The 21098-nt window shown below is 39.6% G+C and overlaps 1 protein-coding gene across 1 annotated transcript in view; it reads right to left on the reverse strand.

Moving 5' to 3' along the window:
• Positions 1–21098, reverse strand: part of LOC140628378 (transmembrane 9 superfamily member 2-like) — an 82991-nt gene that overhangs the window by 24037 nt on the left and 37856 nt on the right. Inside the window, exons 8-13 of the mRNA XM_072817741.1 lie at positions 18067–18146; positions 14636–14741; positions 13410–13542; positions 12269–12388; positions 11816–11873; positions 2841–3000 (exon numbers count right to left, since the gene is read on the reverse strand). Coding sequence (XP_072673842.1) covers positions 2841–3000; positions 11816–11873; positions 12269–12388; positions 13410–13542; positions 14636–14741; positions 18067–18146 — 657 coding nt within the window. The remainder of the gene's footprint in view (positions 1–2840; positions 3001–11815; positions 11874–12268; positions 12389–13409; positions 13543–14635; positions 14742–18066; positions 18147–21098) is intronic.

Genomic DNA, 21098 nt, shown 5'->3' on the forward strand with positions numbered 1-21098 from the left:
CAAAGAAATCATGAAAAATAAAAGAAAACCTGGAGACATCACAGTTCCAGACATCAAGCTATATTACAAAGCTGTAGTCATCAAGACAGCATGGTACTGGTACAAAAAAAACAGACACATAGATCCATGGAACAGAAAAGAGAACCCAGAAACGGACCCTCAACTCTATGGTCAACTAACCTTTGACAAAACAGGAAAGAATATCCATTGGAAAAGAGACAGTCTCTTCAACAAAATGGTATTGGGAAAACTGGACAGCAAGATGCAGAGGAATGAAAATGTACCACTTTCTTACACTACACACAAAAATAAACTCAGAATGGATGAGAGAGCTAAATGTGAGACAGTAAACCATCAAATCCTAGAGGAGAACACAGGCAGCAACTTCTTTGCTCAGCCATAGCAACTGCTTATTAGACATGTCGCTGAAGGCAAGGGAAACAAAGGCAAAAATAAACTATTGAGACTTCATCAAGATACAAAGATTCTGCACAACAAAGGAAACAACAAAACTAAAAGGCAGCCTACAGAATGGCAGAAATTATTTGCAAATGATATAGCTGATAAAGGGCTAGTATCCAAAATCTATGAAGAGTTTATCAAGCTCAACACCCAAAAGATAAATAATCCAGTTAAGAAATGGGCAGAAGACATGAAGAAACATTTTCCAAAGACATCCAGATGGCCAACAGACACAAGGAAAGACGTTCAACATCACTCATCGTCATGGAAATACAAATCAAAACCACAATGAAATATCACCTCACACAAGTTAGAATGGCTAAAATTAACAACACAAGAAACAGCATGTATTGGCAAGGATGTGGAGAAAGGGGAACCCTCTTGCACTGTTGGTGGGAATGTGAACTGGTGCAGCCACTCTGGAAAACTGTGTGGAGGTTCCTCAAAGAGTTAAAAATAGAACTGTCCTACCACCCAGCAATTGCACTGCTGCGGATTTACCCCAAAGATACAGATGCAGTGAAATGGCAGGACACCTGCACCCCAATGTTTATAGCAGCAATGTCCACAATAGTCAAACTGTGGAAGGAGCCTCAGTGTCCATCAAAAGATGAATGCATAAAGAAGATGTGGTCTATGTATACAATGGAATATTCCTCAGCCATTAGAAACAACAAATACCCACCATTTGCTTCAACCTGGATGGAACTGGAGGGTATTATGCTGAGTGAAATAAGTCAATCGGAGAAGGACAAACATTATATGTTCTCATTCATTTGGGGAATATAAAAAATAGTGAAAGGGAATAAAGGGGAAAGGAGAGAAAATGAGTAGGAAATATCAGTGAGGGTGACAGAACATGAGAGACATCTAATTCTGGGAAACGAACAAGGGGTAGTGGAAAGGGAGGTGGGCGGAAGGATGGGGTGACTGGGTGACGGGCACTGAGGGAGGCCCTTGACGGGATGAGCACTGGGTGTTATGCTATATTTTGGCAAATAGAACTCCAATAAAAAATATGCAAAAAAAATAGAACCACCCGGGGCAACTGGATGGTTCAGTTAAGCATCTGCCTTTGGCTCGAGTCATGATCCCAGGGTCCTGGGTCAAGCCCTCCATCAGGCTCCCTGTTTCTCCCTCTCCATCTGCCCCTCCCCCTGCTTGTGCTCTCGCTGTCTCGCTCTCTCGCTCTCTCTCTCTCTCTCAAATAAATAAATAAAATCTTAAAAAATATAGAACTACCCTAGAACCCAGCAACTGCACTACTAGGTATTTACCCAAAGAATAGAAAAATACGAACTCAAAGGGGTACATACATCTGAATGTTTATAGCAGCAATGACCACAATGGCCAAAATATAGAAAGAACCCAGATGAGTGGACATTCATCTGTCTCTCTCTTTATATATATATAGACAGACACAATGGAACATTACTCAGTCATTAAAAAGAATGAAACCTTGCCATTTGCAACCATGTGGATGGAGCTAGAATATATTATGCTAAGCTAAATAAGCCAGTCAGAGAAAAACAAATGCCATGTGATCTCATTCATATGTGGAATTTAAGAAGCAAAACAGATGAACATAGGAGAAGAGGAAAAAGAGAGAAAGAAGCAAACCATAAGACTCTTAACAATAGAGAACAAACGGAGGGTTGCTGGAGGGAAGCGGGTGGGGGATGGGCATTAAGGAGGGCACTTGTGATGAGAATACTGGGTGTTAGATGTAAGTGATGAATCACTGGATTCTACTCCTGGAACTAATATTACAGTATATGTTCACTAACTAGAATTTAATTAAAATTGAAAAAAAAAAGAATTTCTCTTAAAATGTGTCAGTTTTCAGACCTTTTTCTTTTTTCTGCTCTGTGTGGAACTCCAGCTCCTGTTTGATCTTGTCTGATTTCTCCCCTGCAAACTCACACTATATCTTTGTACAATCCTTTTGCAGTGTGGCCTCATTTAGTCTTTTTGGTATCCTGCTCCTTTACCCTATGCATGGAATAGGCTGACTTCAAACCTATAAACTGAACAGCTCCATTTTAGGGACTGTATCTTGGCTTTCTTCCCCTGCTATATAATCTTATTACTTTTCTGACTTTGTTAAAGTCAGCCTTCCAACAATTTATCCCTTTAATTTCATCCAACAGAGAGAGACAGAAATATAAACAATCCATAAAGTAGGAAGCCCATTAAATAGTGTCTTTTGAAGCATTACTGTGTTTCATTTTAAAAAATTTTTTAATCTTTTATTCCAAAATGATCAGTCTTCACAGTTTTCACCTATGGTATATTTTCCATTCCATGTATATACATGTATATACACATTGAGATTATTTTAGACATCAATGGTCAAAAGCAGTATTTCACAAATTTACCTTTTTCTTGCTTCCAAAGTATGCACCCAAAAATGTTAATGGTACAGAAATTCCAAACCACATCGCAAGGATACCTATGAGAGTACTGAAGGAGATGGCAGCTGATGATCCTTCCACCCAAAGGATCAGGTTCATAATGAAGAGGTCGACAAAGACGATACTAGGGAGAAAAAAATGTCGTCAGGAAACAATACACCTTCAGGAAAATGCTATAATCATATTTGATGTGAATGTCAGAACATTTTTTGGTGGGAAGGATATAATAAATGACAAGGCTAAACCCTAGGAGAATATTAAATCTCACTGTGAAAACCCAGCCATTCAGCAGGAGCTTAAACCCAATACCATATAATAAGACAGCAGTTTATTATGAGACATAATCTCCACATCCTACTCATCTTTGCACCTCCAGAGTCTAGCAGAAAATAAATAAGGTGTGGAGTAATACACCATGGAAAAACTCAATGGGCAATATAGTGAACATGATTAAGAGCATGCATATACTAAAAACAGATTTTAGAATCCTAGACTGAAATGGGCTATGAGCCTCAAGCCCAACATGTGCTCACTTAAAATGAGAGCTTAAATGAGTCACTCAAACACAACATGTCAGCTAGCTGCTCAACCTACTGGATAAATCACCAGGCACACCCAGCTACTGTGTCCTGTTTTGTTCCAGGCAAGTTTGGTCAAAGCTACAGGTAAGTATGGGTATGGGTATGGATGTGAGTGTTTCTGAAAGCCTAAAAGATGAGGTTGAAAAGGTGGGCAGAGGCTAGATTGTGGGAGGCTTTGCACATCAGGGTAAGGAACGTCGACTTGATGCTGGCAACATCAGGAAGCAGCTGAAGGGTTTTTACACTCAAAGCTCTGGGGTACATAGTGCAGTCTTCCTGGCAGATGGATCTGCAGGATGGCCAAGGACAGACCTGAGAGAAGAAAAACTAGAGACAAGGAGACTAGGTACATAGTGGTGAGCATCTGTATGATGTGGTGATGGTTAAAATGTAAATTATGTCTGTAAAAGATATGAAGCACTGAGAGTCCTTTGGTTAAAGATGGCAGATTGATATCACACATTTGGTTCTGCCCCCTCCTCAAAACTCTGATAAAAAAGTAAAGAAGCTTTAAAGTGGCATGAATAGGGGGATCCCTGGGTGGCCCAGCGGTTTGGTGCCTGCCTTTGGCCCAGGGCATGATCCTGGAGTCCCAGGATCAAGTCCCACATCGGGCTCCCTGCATGGGGCCTGCTTCTCCCTCTGCTTGTGTCTCTGCGCCTCTCTCTCTCTCTCTCTCTCTCTGTCTCTCATGAATAAATAAATAAAATCTTTAAAAAAATAAAGGGGCACGAATACATAAGGATGTCCAATACAGGAGAGAAGACATTAGCAACAAATTTTGGAAAGCAGACAGCAAATGGACAAGTAGTAACTGAGGTAGTAGAACTGGGAAACCTGTACCCCAAGTTGTCTGTAGGAAGAGCTTAGAGGCAACTCAAGTTATACTACAGAACTCCAGAAAAGGTTCAGGTGTTTGTAGCACCAGATGCCCCTGTAAGCAGGAGGGGAGGAGTGGATAAAAGTAGGATTGGTTGAAAGTCAGCCTAAGGCACTCACAGACCTTCAGATTCTCTCCCCCGCCCTGGAGAGCCAAAGAACTTCCTGGCCCCAGCAGAAGACTGAAGGTCTAGTCTCTTAGAGAAGGTCCTTAAAGCTCAGAAGAAAAACTTTAGAAAGAAAAATCTATGATTGACATCCTCAGAGAGATCAGAGGAGCCACTGCAACCATGAAGCAAGAGGACATTTTAAGGACTGGTGAGAAATACAAGAGCTCTTTTGAATTGGAAATATGACAGTGGGAATGAAAATTTCAGTAAAAGGGTTGGAACATAAAGCTAATGATATATCTTAACAATGTTAGGAGGAGGAGGATTAGGAGGAGGGCGGGGGAGGAGAAGAGGAAATGAAAACACCCTAAGCGCCCATCGAAAGATGAATGGATAAAGTAGTTGTAGTGTATATATACAGAGGAATATTATTCAGCCTAAAAATGGAGGAAATCCTACCATTTGCAACAACATGGATGGACCTCGAAGGCATTGTGCTAACGGAATTAGAGAAAGACAAAAACCATATGATCTCACTTATACATGGAATCTAAAACAAAAACAAAAGCAAACCAAATTCGGGGTGCCTGAATGGCTCAGTTGGTTTAGCATCATGACCCTAGGTTTCATACCCTAGGTTTCAGCTAGGGTCATGATGTCAGGGTCGTGAGATCCAGCCTGGTGTGGGCCCCTGCACTCAGCGGGAGGTATGCTTGGGATTCTCTTCCTCTTTCTCTCCTTCTCCCTGTCCCCTGCTCACTCGCTTGCTCCCTCTCTCTCTCTCACCCTTTAATCTCTCTCAAATCTTTGTTTAAAAAGATTTGATTTATTTATTCATAAGAGGCACACACAGAGAGAGAGGCAGAGACACAGGCAGAGAGAGAAGCAGGCTCCATGCAGGGACCCCAACGCGGGACTCAATCCTGGGTCTCCAGGATCACACCCCAGGCTGAAGGCGGCGCTAAACTGCTGAGCCACTGGGGCTGCCCTCAAATAAATCTTTACAATAAAAGCAAACCAAACTCATAAATAAAAAATATTGGACTTGTGGTTAACTGGGGCCAGGGTTGGGGGAGGAAGGTAGTCAAAAGGTACAACTGGGGCCAGGGTAGGGGGAGGAAGGTAGTCAAAAGTACAAATTTCCAGTGATAAGTACATACTGGGGACATAATGTACAACATGATACCTTCTGCTAACACTGCTCTGTGATAGATAGGGAAGCTGTTAAGAGTGTCAGTCCCAAGAGTTCTCATCACAAGGAGAGAATTGTTTTTCTTTTTCTTCTTTCTCTTCCTTTTTAGTGTATCTATATGATATGATGTATGTGAGCTGAACCTATTGTGGTCACCATTTCATAGTATATGTAAACTGAACCATCATGCTGTATGCCTTAAACTTATACAGTAATGGATGTCAATTATTTCTCAATAGAACTGGAGGAAAAAAAGAAAAAAAATGAACAGGTAAAAAATAAAGAAAAATTAGATGAACAACCCAGGCACGTGAAAAATAGGAGTTACTTTAATACACGGGCTTCTTAATATCTTTTAGGGATATTTAAGTAATTTGCTCAAGGTCAGACAGCTGAAAAGAAGCAGAGCTGGGATTCTAATTCAGGTGTGTGTGATTCTTTAAAAAGCAAGCTGTTTCCATTCCACTGTGCTATCCTAAAGCCTCCGTGGTGGGAACCCACCCTGCCAATCACATCTATCTTCTCTTCCCCCAGACGTTCCATCAAAGACCAGAGAGAGGGAATGTGGCATCAGCCACATCATGATGCACCAGGTAAGGCACTGAGGTCTCCTGTTTAGGGAATCTCTGGTTAATTCTTTAGTTGGCAGTTCTCTCAAGGTCTATTCCAGTTCTAGGATTTAATGCTGCCTTCCTATTTGCTATTTTTCTCCAATTTCTCATTCAGGATCATTTTTTTTGGATGTTCTGCATCTTTCATTATAAACCAACTTCAGCCATTTCTTCCTTCATTTTACTATATCTGCTTCACCCTCCCCCCTGAGTATATGATCTCTTCCGCCTACTAAACCTATGTCAGTAGGTACTTCTATTGTGCTTTTAAAGGCTCACACTTGCTCCTGTGGTTTGGAGCCCTTTCAAACAACAACAAATGCATCAACAGTAAACCTCCACCTTAGGTCTCATTAGTTTCTGGCATCTTAATAAGGGAGTCTGGTTTCCTATGATTTAACCATACTTCTTCAAATGTTTCTTAATACCTTTCTGCTCTAATGAATTTGTTCAGCCACAATATTCCTCTGCCAAATTTCCTAGCTTTTGAGAGGTTCATTTCAGCTGTTATCATCCCATGGCAAGAAAAATTACTTCTCACTTGACAAATCATAACCTCCCTTCTTATACATAAACTCAATTAACCCGTCTCAACAATTTCCCTTTTGAAAGTACACTCTAGAATGTTAATATGTGTTTAACAATTCTGTGACTGCCCTTCAGTTTCAAGTTTTTATATTCTAAATGGTTCTTCCTTTGTTGATATCTAATTATTTCTAGACCTTTCCATGGAATCTTAAACAGCAAAACTAAAAGGAAACCAAAGAGGTCATCTGGTTTCATCTCCTACCTGAACCACTTATCCACACATTCATCAAACATTTATTGAGTACCTATGTGTTGGGCCCTGGCATTCAAAGATAAATGAAAACCTTTGCTCTGAAAAGCTCAGCCTAGTGGGAGACAGAGATAAACAAATAAATTACAATACAACATGGGAAATGCGATAGCAGGTGATAAACACAGAACAGTAGGAACACAGAAGAGTGACCAAACATCCTTTATAGCTCACAAAACAATTTCACAATCCATTAGTTCACTTACTTCTCTGAACGACTCTGCAACACAGGCATGACAGACAAGGAAATGCACAATCAGGAAGGTTATAGGACTTCCCAAAGCCACTTTCCTAAAATTGAGGGCCTAATAGTAAGTGCTGGAGTTCAGACTTGCTTCTTTCTAATTGTAAAATAGCATCAAAGTATGCTACCTCTTCCTTTTCCTACACACCACTTTTGGGGTTACATGAAAAAAAGTATATGGTTTATCTTCCTTTCTTTAATTTCTTTTAGGGAGCATACGTGTCCCTTAGCCTAAATGCTTCTACTTTTAAATCTAAAGAAATTTTTACACTGCACAGTTATGGCAGTGTATGAGCTACTTGCATATATACTATGAGTCAATCTACCACATTCTAAGAAATAGAAATGTCAGTACCTTGTGATTCTCTCTCCCATCTACCTAAGAGAGCCCCTAAGCCACTTCAAGGAAATATGTCCTTTGTATCATGCCTGCCTTATTGCTTTAAAATAGCATTCAGTTCTACTAACAGAACTAGGAAATTGAATCTGTTCTGCATTTTTTAATTATTCACTTGATTCAGTCATACAGTAGATATTTACTGAGCACTTATTCCATATAAGGCACTTATCCTCTATATAAGGCACATGGTTACACACTGTGAAAGATATAGAAGAATAAGGCATAGTACTCACCCTCGTGAGTTTTAGAATGCACAATTAGATAAAGTATATCACAAATAACCCCAATCTAAAGAACACTGTGATAAGTGTTATAGTAATGATAATAGACGCTGTACATTCCAGAACATGGAAGTGATGGCATTTGAGCTGGGACATAAAAAAGAATAGAAATTTGGCATTGGAGGATTGCAAAGAAGTGATTACAAAAAGATGGAACAGCATGAGCAAAGGCATGACAGCAGAAGTGAAGAGTAGCTAATAACCACAGCTACCATTTATACCTAGCACTAATGCTAGGCACCATTTCCAATCCATTACACACATTATCCCATTTAATCCTCACAGCAACCTTGAAGTAGCTAATACCATGATTTGCATAGTACAGATGAGGAAAGCCAAGATGAGAGAGGTAAAATCACTTGCCCAACATCCCATAATCAGTAAATATTTTTGAAGCTCTTTTTTTGCCTTTAAAGGACAACTGCATAATGCAATCATTATAAATCTGTGTTGACAAGCATACAAAGTATTAAGATGTAATCTGTATGGCAATAACAGCAAAAAGAAGGGAGGAGGGAAAGGAGCTATATAGAAGCAAACTTTTCATATAAACTTGAAAGTAAATTGGTATTAACCCAAACCAGATTGGCATAAATTGAGACATTAATTGTAATCTGTGAGGGAACCACTAAGAAAATAATTCAAAAAAATAGAAGAAATGTCATAGGAATAAAAATGGTGCAGTAGAAAATATCTATTGAACACAATAGAAGGCAAAGATCTCAAAGAGATGCCTGTACCCCTATGTTCATTGCAGTATTTTTCACGACATGATCAAGACCTGGTAACTACAAGGAGGCAGCACTGGGAAATGAACTGCTGTGTGTGTACAGAGTGCAGAGCATAGGTGCATGCAGGCACACACATGCACATGTATGTGTGTGCGTATGTGCGTGTATATGTGTGTGATGCTAAAGCTTGTGCTAGTATCTTCTATCACTACCTCTCCACTTTTATAGTTATAAGTTGTTGTTACTGTTATTTATAATGAAATTATTTAAAAATAGGTGGGATGAGCACTGGGTGTTCCATGTTGGCAAATCGAACTCCAATAAAAAAATATACAAAAAAAAGAAAAATTTAAAAATTTAAAATTTTAAAAAAAATAAAAATATGTGGGGTGCTTGGGTGGCACAGTCAGTTAAGCATCTGACTCTTGATTCAACTCAAGTCTTGATCTTAGGGTGTAGAGACTACTTAAAAATAATAATAATAATAATAATAATAGTGATAAAAATAAAAAGTTAACATGTGCATATGGTATAGGATGCAAAAGCTTAAAAAAAGAATGACAAGTCTAATATAAATATTCTCCTTCACACTACTGTCCCCCAGACACCCAAAAACCCACCCAGGACACAACCACCATTACCAGTTGCTTTTCAAATTCAAAATTGTTTTTACTTTTACAAAGCTGTGGCTTGACACTGCATCATTTCACAATCCATGTAAACCTGAGCTGTGTTATTATGGATTTCTCAAATTTTTAAATTTTTCTGTGTAAAACATTCTTCAGAATTGATCCCATAGAAAACATGATGAAAGCAGCTATTGGTGCATTGCAAATGCTAATGCCTTTCAGACAATAATTATTTAATTTGACTAATCAAGCTTAGTGATATGGCATATTCTAAGTCTTTTACATCTATTTCAATGATATGACTTCTTTTTACAATAAGATAGAACATCTGTGTGATGAAAAATGGTCATTATTCATCTTAAGCCATGAAGGCAGAGTTTCAGGGGCAATTTGTGTTTCTTTCCTCTATAGTGCCTAGCATAATGCCTTAAATTTAGTAAAAACAAAACAAAAACATAATAAGTATGTTGAATGAGTAACAAAATAATACAAAGAATAGTGAATGGCTTATTGATTGGCTCTTGATTTAATATCCCTTGTATTACAATCCAGTATAATGACTTTTGCACAATGGCACTTTGTGCCTAATTTATTCAGTTTTGGATTCATCTGAGTCTTGAACTTGAAGCAACAAATATCCAAAGTATTGTCAAGGACATCACTTTTGTACATAAATGTAATAAAGCATTCACCTCAGAAAAGACCACCCATTCTAGTTCCCTTGAAAAGAGTTATAGGAAAAGCAGATGGCTCTATTCAAGGTGTCCTTAGTTTAAATATGTAAAAAATTCTGAGGTTTCTCTGTTTAATGTGCAAACTTGTAATGTTCAATCCTTTCAATGTCATATCTTTTTCCCTGGAGTTTTGAGGGAACCCAACCACGTGGAGATGAATGATTATGGATCTACAGAACCCATCACTGCACTGCATGATTTATCGCATGATACTCAGTCACAGAACATTATTAAAGCATTTTCTTTCACTTTTTCACTAATCAGAATATAATATAACTGAATTTACTATGTCTAACTTTCATTATAAGACCTCTTCCAGTTATTGTGACATACTCCTAGCATCACAGACATGGGAATTTCATAACAAATAGGAATTAAAGTACCACGTGACAAATAAGATATAATCCACTAATTTTTCCTTAAAAAAAAACCTGTCCTTCATAACATATCAAGGAAAGAATATTGGAAATGAAACATTCTATGGGCTACATTATGTCCCCCCCACCCCACCCAGTTCATATGTTGAAGCCCCAATTCACAATGTAATGGGATTTGGAGGCAAGCCTTTGGGAGGTGATTAAGCTTAGATGAGTCATGAGAGTAGGGCCTTCATGATGAGATCGATGCCTTTATGAGAAGAAACATGAGAGTTCACCATCTCTGCCTGCCATGTGGGGAAACAGTAAGAAGGCAGTCATCATCGGCAAGCCAGGAAGAGAGCTCTCACCAGGACCAGACCCTGTTGGTGCCCTGATCTCCTACATCCCTGCCTCCAGAACTGTGAGCAATCAAATTTCTATTGCTTGAACCCCACCCCAACTCCAGTCCATGGTATTTTGTTATGGTAGCCCAGGCTGACTAAGGAGATGAAACTCCCAAACTGAGTCGGCATTTCATCAGTGAGGTTCTGTGGGAAGAGCCCTGGAGGGGATGCAGAGGGGACATTCATTTATCTATAGCCTGGGGTCTGTCATTGACTTCCCATGTGACCTCGGACACTTGCTCCCTGATGTGACCACTGGTCCCACATCTCTATAATCAGGGGCCACACTGAGCTACTGGCAGCACCACCCACTCCCAATTAATTGGACAGTGACTCTACCTGGGAACTGCAGTCACTGATGACACTGCAGGAACTAGGGGAATGGGAAGAAATGATCACAGAAGCCAGTGACAAGGGGGAATAACACAAGGGAGTGCAGAAATTGCCATTCTGGGCAGCCTGGGTGGCTCAGCAGTTTAGCACCGCCTTCAGCCCAGGGTGTGATCCTGGAGACCCGGAATGGAGTCCCACATCAGGCTCCCTGCATGAAATGGAGCCTGCTTCTCCTTCTGCCTGTGTCTGTGCCTCTGTGTGTGTGTGTGTGTGTCTCATGAATAAATAAATAAAATCTTTAAAAAAAATTGCCATTCTAACATAATATATAATGTGAGCTATATAACTAAGATGTGCATTTATGAAATCTGCTTCCAAACCAAAGATCAAAATTAAATACAGCAGCACCATGGCCATCTCTTTGTACCGGAGGCTATGATGTACAAATAAATGAAAGGAATGCAGATACCACAAAGGGAGAGAATGCTGGCACTACAGAAAACGCAGTGGTTACCCATCTCCTTTCTACTCATTATTATCATATACAGTGATTTTTCCAAGATGGAGTCTAAAAGCCTAATTGTGTAGAGAAAAAAGAAGAAGCAATACTAACCCAGGACACAATAGTGCTGTCAACAAAAAATTTGTCTTCCAGTTAACACCTTTAAGGGCTGGGGAAGTAAAAGAAATAGTTATTATAGCAATTTATGCAGCTCACTGTACAACTACTTTATACCTAGGACACAATGATATTTTGAGAGACTGGCTAAAATGCCCCATGCAGGGTGGGGCTCAGTGGTCGAGCATCTGCCTTCCATTCAGGGCATGATCCCAGGGTCCTGAGATCGAGTTCCCAATTGGGCTCCCTGCGAGGAGCCTGCTTCTTCCTTTGCCTGTGTCTCTGCCTCTCTCACTATGTCTCTCATGAAGAAATAAATAAAATCTTTAAAAATAAATAAATAAACTAAAATGCTCCATGCAATTTTTAAATGTTTTCCTTTATGGCCTCTTAATTTCTACATTTAACACACCAACTAACTGGAATGATAACAGTTGCAGTGCTTACTCTTATACATTCTAGCGGACACATATCCAGCAGGAGTTCCCAGGAGGATCCATAACACAACAGCACAGGTCATTAGGGCACCCCGATTGGCGGGGGAAAGAAAGCCGAGGCAGGCCAGAACTAAAGGTACAGAAAAGAAATATCAAAGCAGTGACAATAACAGCCTCAGAAGCACACAAGACCTTATAATAAATTAAAGGTCCACTTTATTAAACACATTATGTGTAACAGTACACAAGGAATTTCTGTGGTATGAGTATTTCAGTAACCCTGTGAATGAATGTTATCTACTTAGCTAACAACAATTTTTTTCTTAACAAAAAAGGTGTGATTTTCAATAGCAGGCAAATGAAGTCTGTTCCCAAGACTTTGGGTCCAGTCTTTAATCTCGCTGTTTAAATACAAATTAAACAAACTCACTCACTCTTCTCTACTCCACTATCACTCCCTAAACAGCAAACCATATTTCACACCAAAATTTCCTTCCACTTCCTCTTATTAGAAGTGAGGAATTAAAAAAAAAAAGAATCAAAGCAAGACTCCACCTTAGGAAAATGTAACCTCAAGAGCTAAATTTTTAAACTATCACTGACATGTGAAACACCTAATAAGCCATATTTTTTACAGCAGCTTTGTTTATGAAAATCACCACTCTGGCTATCAAAAACTGACAAGCTCCATTTTTACCTTATAAATGAAGGCAGCCAGGGTTCATCAGCTGTTCTAAGACTACTAAAGAGGCCATTCTGTGTAGACATTTAAAGACCAGCACCTAGGCTTACCATATTTCAAAATGCTAGTCGTTAATTATGAATTCCCTTAGTCCACATAAAAAATATGCTTCTACCCTCATGCTGATTTTCAAGAAAGCATCTGTTTTACAAGGCAAGGTATATGTGTATTGGACATTACAATAAATTATTCAGAACTGAAGAAGCCCTGAAAGGTCCTTGACATAGGAATACATTTAGACTTGTATCCTTAATTTGAGAAAATGAAAATATAAGTACTATAAAACACACATTTTCTTAAACTTTAGGTATTCTCAAAGTCATTTTGCACACATGGATCAAAATTGGACATATGCCAGCAGTTGACTAAGAATGTTTAAGACAATACCTATTGATCTTAGCCTACTCACATAAGGTAACAAATGTCATGATCAAAATTTGTGTTCCTTGGCCCAGGAAAACCGACAGCAACATTCTTCTCTTTGGAGGTCTGAATACATCTCCATGAACCAGCTTCCAACCAAAGTCCTCCTGGATGTCTTCCTGCATATGAGAAAGACATGTGTATAACACATGTATGTGTGTAAACACACACTATTACAGAAAGTTACCAAAACTCTGAAAATTAGATGAAAATTAATTTTCCTCTAAAGACAGACTAACTGGAAACCAATAGCTCACTTTGGATACTCTGGAAGGTAAGTGATCCTGCCATAGATAAATTGCTCCCTAGCTCTATGGTTTGCACTAGGGGGAATGTGTTCATCATATAGGGCACATACCTGGCTTAATTTCATGAAGAAAGCAAAATGATTTAACATACAGAAGGAATTCAACCAATTTTACAGAGATCTAAAATTCACCAATACGCAAATGATTATAAGTCAAAACAGTATAAATGAGATAAAATAAATTTAACCTAAAGGACAGTATTTTGCAATGTTTAGTACATTTATCTCATGCTCCAAATTAATGAAAACCTTAAATAATAATATTTTGGAAGTTCAGAAACACATAGAAAGGAATAGAACCAGAGTTGATAACAAATACTTCTCTAGGGCGGTTCAGTCAGTTAAGCAACTGCCTTTGGCTCAGGTGATGATCCCGGGGTCCTAGGATCAAGCCCTGTATCCATCTCCCTGCTCAGTGGGGAGTCTTTTTCCCCCCTCTCTCCCTCTGCCCCTCCCCTTGTTCATGCTCTCTCTCTCTCTCAAATAAATAAAATTTAAAAAAACACAAATACTTCTCTAATAACCTTACTTGTACTTTTTAAGGATCTATACAACTCCATAATTTCTGATTTGGTATAAGAGGCAAAGTGACTAGACATTGAAAACGTGCTGTATTCAAGGTATTACTCTAAGTAAAAATATAATATTGGCAGCCCGGATGGCTCAGCAGTTTAGCGCCGCCTTCACCCCAGGGCCTGATCCTGGAGACCCGGGATTGAGTCCCACGTCGGGATCCTTGCATGGAGCCTGCTTCTCCCTCTGCCTGTGTCTCTGCCTCTCTCTCTCTCTGTCTCTCGTGAATAAATAAATAAAATCTTATATATAGTCAATATATATTATATTGACAACTGGGCAGAGTAGGCATTTAAATATGTGCTGAATCAAATATGTGCATTTTTACTTACAGGATTTATCTGATTGTATCTGATAATGTCTCTGTGGAGAGTCCTTAATAGAATCATAGCCACCATCCCAGATAAGAAGAGAATGATAACAAAGGAATTCATAATACTGGAAAATTTAAGGAAGAAAAAGAGAGACAGAAGTTAAATCTCAAGTTCCTTTCCTGAACAGGACAAAGAAAATGTGTGTACATATAAAAGAAAGACATTCAAATTATCATTATCTCGATCAGTTTTCCAAGGTTAAACTTAAAATCAAGTGCTGAATATATCAATATATTAAATGAACGTAAAGCTCTACCACAAAAGTGTATTACAAATAAAGCAGTAGAAGCAACACTATTATTCTTAAGGGGATTTTAGAATTATTTTTAAGAGTACATTCGCAAAAAGAAGTGAGAAGTGTATAAGAACAATAACAGAAACTCAGTTCCAGAGTATGGAACTGAGAATGAAAATTCAGGAATCAAGGTTGAAATAATGGCTAACTTCTTAGCTGACAGACCAAGGTTGTACTCTCTTTATCATTCTATGAGCTCAGGGTAATGATCCTATGGACAACTTACGTACCAGCTCTTACTATTTCTAAAACTAAAATTTGGGGGCACTTGGATGGCTCAGTCAGTTAGGTGTCTGCCTTCAGCTTGGGTGATGATCCTGGGGTCCTGGGATCGAGCCCCACATCTGTCTCCCTACTCAGCCGGGAATCTGCTTCTCCCTCTCCCTCTACCCCTCCTCCAACTCGAGCATGCTCAGTGTCTATCAAATAAATAAATAAAACCTTTAAAAATAAATAAAAAATAAATAAATAAATAAATAAATAAATAAATCTAAAACTAAAACTTAAAAATTATCCCCAAATCAAAACCAGTGCCTCTGCCATCCCACCACCCAGCCAAACCCAGACACATCAACAAAGTTTCACCGGAATCTCTGAAAAGACCAGCATTGTTTTTAGAAAGGTGCCAATAAGATGATTGAGGTTTACAATGGCCAAGGTAGAGATGGTGGTGGGGAAGGCCAAAATAGGTGAAGCAGGTACACACTTCCAGTTACAAAATAAACAGGTCACTGGTGGTTACCATAGGGGAAGGGGGCTAGAGGGATGGGCAAAATGGGTGAAGGAGAGCGGGAGGTGCAGGTTCCCAGTTAATGGCATGAATAAGTCATGGGGTTGAAAGGTACGGCATAGGGAATATAGTCAATGGTGCTGTAATAGGGCTCAATGGAGTCAGATGGCAGCTACACTTGAACAAAGCACAGCATAACCTATAAACTTGTCCAATTACCATGTTGTACACCTGACACTAGTGTAACATTGTGTGTCAACTATACTTTTTGATATAAATAAGTAAATAAGGTATCCCTGGGTGGCGCAGCGGTTTGGCTCCTGCCTTTGGCCCAGGGCGCGATCCTGGAGACCTGGGATCGAATCCCACGTCGGGCTCCCAGTGCATGGAGCCTGCTTCTCCCTCTGCCTGTGTCTCTGCCTCTCTTTCTCTCTGTGTGTGACTATCATAAATAAATTTAAAAAATTTAAAAAAATAAAATAAAATAAAATAAATAAGTAAATAAGCAAGCCCTGGGGATAAAAGGTACAGTACAGGGAATATAGTCAATAATATTGTAATAACTGCGTATGGTGACAGATGGCAACTACACCCATCACGGTAAGCATTTTGTAAAGTATAGGACTGTCAAATCAATATGCGGTACATCCGAAACTAATAATACTGTACGTCAACTGTACTTCAATTAAAAATTTTTAAAAAGATGATTGATGTCTAAAATGTCTGTTAAATGTAAGTAAATTAGCTCACGACAGAAACTAAAGCATGTTCTTCATTACACTATAAATATCAATACTACGAGACATTAGTCCCCACAATGTATCTGGAGGCCCTCTGCTTTCACAGTCCCTTTGGAGAAACCATTTACATAAATTTTATCTGAAGAGACTTCTGGGGGTGTAACAAAATTGGACCTTCACAGTTGCCCAAACAAAAGACTCTGTGGAAAAGCTACAATATGACCATAATAATGAAGATGAGAAGGAGGAGGGAGAGCAGGAAGAGAAGGAACAAATCTAGAAAAATAGGAGTGGGAGATGCTGTTCTCACTTTTTTAAAAGATTTCTTTGTTTAGAGAAAGAGAGTGCAGGTGAGGGTGGGAGAGAGGCAGAGGGAAAGGGAGAGAGAATCTCAAGCAGACTCCCCGCTGAGCATGAAGTCAAATAAGGGGCTCAATCCTTCGACTCCGAGATTATGACCTGAGCTGAAATCAAGAGTCTGTGGCTTAACCAACTGTACTACTCAGCACCCTGCTATTCTCACTTTAAACGCAATGGCAATAGAAAAAAATCATCTTGAAGGCCCATACTCACCTTTCCTCACTTACAGTTTTACTTTTCTAGTCATCTTCCATCCCACATCGAGCACCCTGACCTCAGCCCTTTGCTCAGCCCTTTGCCACAGTAATGCCCAATCACCACCTTCTCAGCTGGTCCATCCCTCTGTCTCAGGCTGAAAAGTCTCACTCTGGTTTGGACCAGATTCCTGAGGAATCCAACACTTTCACTCTGAATCCACCAGAGAACATAGTGAGCTTCGTGGGAGCAGAAGCCTGCAGGCCTCTCTCACTGTCCCAGGGCCCAGCAGAGCGCCCAGCCCCCTAACAGACCCTGGGCAAGAAGGCCAGCCGAATGAGCCCCCTTTCACTCGCACACCTTATCTCCACACAGTCCTCTCTGTCGTCTGACCTGCTGGCAGAATGTCCCCTTGACGAGTTTTGGTTTCTCATCTGTAATCCCTTGCCCTTTCTCCTGGCTGTCTTCTCCAACTCTTAGGCATCCCAACCTGCATGTACCCCAGCTGCTCACTGCTTTGCCCCCTCTCGGTTTCGCTCAGACTTTCTGAACCCGGGATCAAGTCCCGCATCAGGCTCCTGGCATGTCTCTCATGAATAAATAAATAGAATCTTTTATAAAAATAAAAACTAAATAAAAATATATATGTACAGGGGTGCCTAATGGCTCAGTCAGCTAAGCATCTGACTCTTGATTTCTGCCCAGGTTATGATCTCAGGGTCCTGGAAATGAGCCCTGCATCAGGCTCCACACTGACCAGGGAGTCTGCTTGACATTCCCTCTCCTTCCCCTCCCCCTGCTCAATCTTTTATTTATTTATTTATTTTATTTTCTTATTTTATATAATCTGTATTATATATACAGATATATATATTTATATATATCCCCCCACTCAAGCTACATATTCTTCATTTCATAAAGTATGTTACCTAGGGGTGCCTGGCTGGCTCAGTCAGGGGAGCACATGACTTGATCTCAGGGTCGTGAGTTCAAGCTCCATGTTAGGGGTAGAGATTACTAAAAATAAATAAATAAAATTAAAAATAAAAGATATAACTAAAATACTCACCTAAACCACTGAATGTTGGTATGAGGCATGGACTCCAAAATATAATCCCATCTAGATGCCCACCTGATGTTTTTGTTTTCCTAAAAAAACAAAAAATATACAATTATATGACCAAACTTTCACTGACTTCTTGCTAGTTATAATGCTAAAACAGACAGAAAGTTATTCTGCATGTACTTTCTCCATTTCTTTACTGCTAACTTCATGGAATAATGAGATATACCATGGCATTTTTATCTTCTTTTTATTAACTGGTATTCTTCTTCATTCCAGAAAGGGACTAGGAAGAAACAAATTTTAGCTTGCTGCTGTTCACCAGAAGTAGCATTCTTTAAAAAAAAAAAAAAACAGACTATTTATGGGCACTTGGAGGACTCAGTCCGTTAAGCTTCTGCCTCCAACTCAGGTTGTGATCTTAGGATCCTGGGATCGAACCCACATCAAGTCCCACATTGGGCTCTCTGCTCAGTGGGGAGCCTCTTTCTCCCCCTGCCCCTCCCCCTACTCGTACTCACCCTCTCAGATAAATGAAAATTTTAAAAATAAAACAAAGCATCTATTTAAAGTAATCTCTACACCCAATGTGGGTCTTGAACTCACAACCCTGAGATTAAGTCCCGTGCTCTTCTGCCTGAGCCAGCCAGGCAACTCTGCATTTTTATGTTAAGTCTTTTGAGATGTAGTAGCAATAAGTTTATAAAAGATGCTTTGCGTCAGGCTCCCGGTGCATGGAGCCTGCTTCTCCCTCTGCCTGTGTCTCTGTCTCTCATTCTCTCTCTCTGTGACTATCATAAATAAATAAAAATTAAAAAAAAATTTAAAAAAAAAAAAAAAAGGGATCCCTGGGTGGCGCAGCGGTTTGGCGCCTGCCCTTGGCCCAGGGCGCGATCCTGGAGACCCGGGATCGAATCCCACGTCAGGCTCCCGGTGCATGGAGCCTGCTTCTCCCTCTGCCTGTGTCTCTGTCTCTCATTCTCTCTCTCTGTGACTATCATAAATAAATAAAAATTAAAAAATAAATTAAAAAAAAAAGATGCTTTGTTTTCAACTTTTGTAATTTTCAATACTGAATAAACCACAAAAAAATACAATTAAACAATCAGGCTGTTTTTCCTGATGTGTGATCAAATTCAAACTGTCAGTAGCTTTTTTCTTAAGATTTTATTTATTTATTCATAAGACACAGAGAGAGAGAGAGAGAGAGAGAGAGAGAGAGAGGCAGAGACACAGAGGGAGGAGCAGGCTCCATGCAGGGAGCCCGATGCGGGACTAGATCCCGGGACTCCAGGATCATGCCCGGGGCTGAAGGCAGGTCCTCAACCACTGAGCCACCCAGGCATCCCATATCAGTAGCATTCTTATAAAATATCCCCAGTAGATGAAAATCTTAACTGGTAATCCGCAGTAAATACTTAAACCATTAATACAGAGTAATCACCCCTCAAATCAATAACATGCTCTTAGCAAAAGGAAAATGCTGGTACAAATAGACCAAGTAGTATTTGAAATGACTTAGGTGTTTTTTTCTGAAGTTTAGAGTTGGAGGATGGAGAAACTCAATGTGCACTGCTTTTCTTTTTCTTTCTTTCTTTCTTTCTTTTTTTTTTTTTTTTTCATAAGTAAGCTTCATGCCCAGCACAGGTCTTGAACTCAAAACCCTGAGATCAAGAGCTGCATCCAGCCAGGTGTCCTTAATGTGTACAACTTTAAAAAAACAACCCTAAGGGGCACCTGGCTGGCTCAGTCAGTAGACCATGCATGCAACTCTTGATTTTAGGGTTGTGAGTTTGAGCCACACGTTGGGTGTGGAGCTTACTTAAAAATATAAAAATTTATAATAATCTAAATGATAGATTTTCATTGGGTTTTAATTCAACAGTGGATTTTAGTTAAAACCCGATGACCAGGTGATCGCAGTTAACATTACCAGTGACGGGGTATGTTGACATCAAGTGCCTTCTAATGTACAGTATCACTTCTGCAGTATAATCTCTGAATGAATGTATGGCCTGAGCCTGGTCATAAAGAACCATCAGACAGACCCAGATTAATGGTCATCCTGCAGATTGTAAAGTCTTTATAAAAATTTCAAGGATGTGAAAGACAGAGAAAGATGGAAGAACTGGTCTGGATTGGAGATCAGAACTAAACAACACATAATCCTGCATGGTATCTCAAACCACAAAGGGAAAAAGTGACATTGTTGGCCAGCCAGTGACATTTGAATGGATGGATGTGGACCAGATGGTAATGTGATACCAATGCATGATTTGGAGAGTTATGTGCTAGTTATATGCTATGCTAATAGGAAAGTGATCTTTTTATTTTTTTATTTTTTAAGACTTTATTTATTCATGAAAGACACAGAGAGAGAGAGAGGCAGAGACACAGGTAGAGGGAGAAGCAGGCTCCACACAGGGAGCCTGATCTTGGGTCTCCAGGATCACGCCCTGGGCTGAAGACAGCGCTAAACCCCTGAGCCACCCAGGCTGCCCGGAAAGTGATCTTTTTAGGGGAAAGACTGGAGTGTTTAGGAATGATAGAACACCTACCTCTCTAAAGATTCAGAAAAAGGCTAATACTAATGGACGCACAGAGAAGGGTGAACAAAGCAGCAAATGAGTTAAACGGTAACAATTGGGGCATCTGATTTAAAGGGACTATGGGGGTTCTTTGTATTGTTCTGGCGATCTTTCTGTAGTCTGAAATTGTTTCAAAATAAATTATTATGTAAAGCCTATCAGGAAATCAGAATTTATAGACAAATCAAGGGATAAATACTCATTGCATAAAAGAATGTATCCTAGCCATTCTATTATAATATAGTTTCTATAGTAAAATGTGACTTGATTTGTATGAATCTGAATTACAGGCATCTTCTTCACCATCTGAATTACAGGCATCTTCTTCACCAGCCTATCTATTGCCTTAAGCAAGATAACTCATATCAAGCCTTTCAGAAAGGAGAGATACTTTCAAATACGCAACATGAAGTTTGGATTTTAAATACAAAGAAAGCCTAGAGAAATCTG

This window comes from Canis lupus, chromosome X, assembly GCF_048164855.1.
Source record: "Canis lupus baileyi chromosome X, mCanLup2.hap1, whole genome shotgun sequence".
Lineage (NCBI taxonomy): Eukaryota > Metazoa > Chordata > Mammalia > Carnivora > Canidae > Canis > Canis lupus.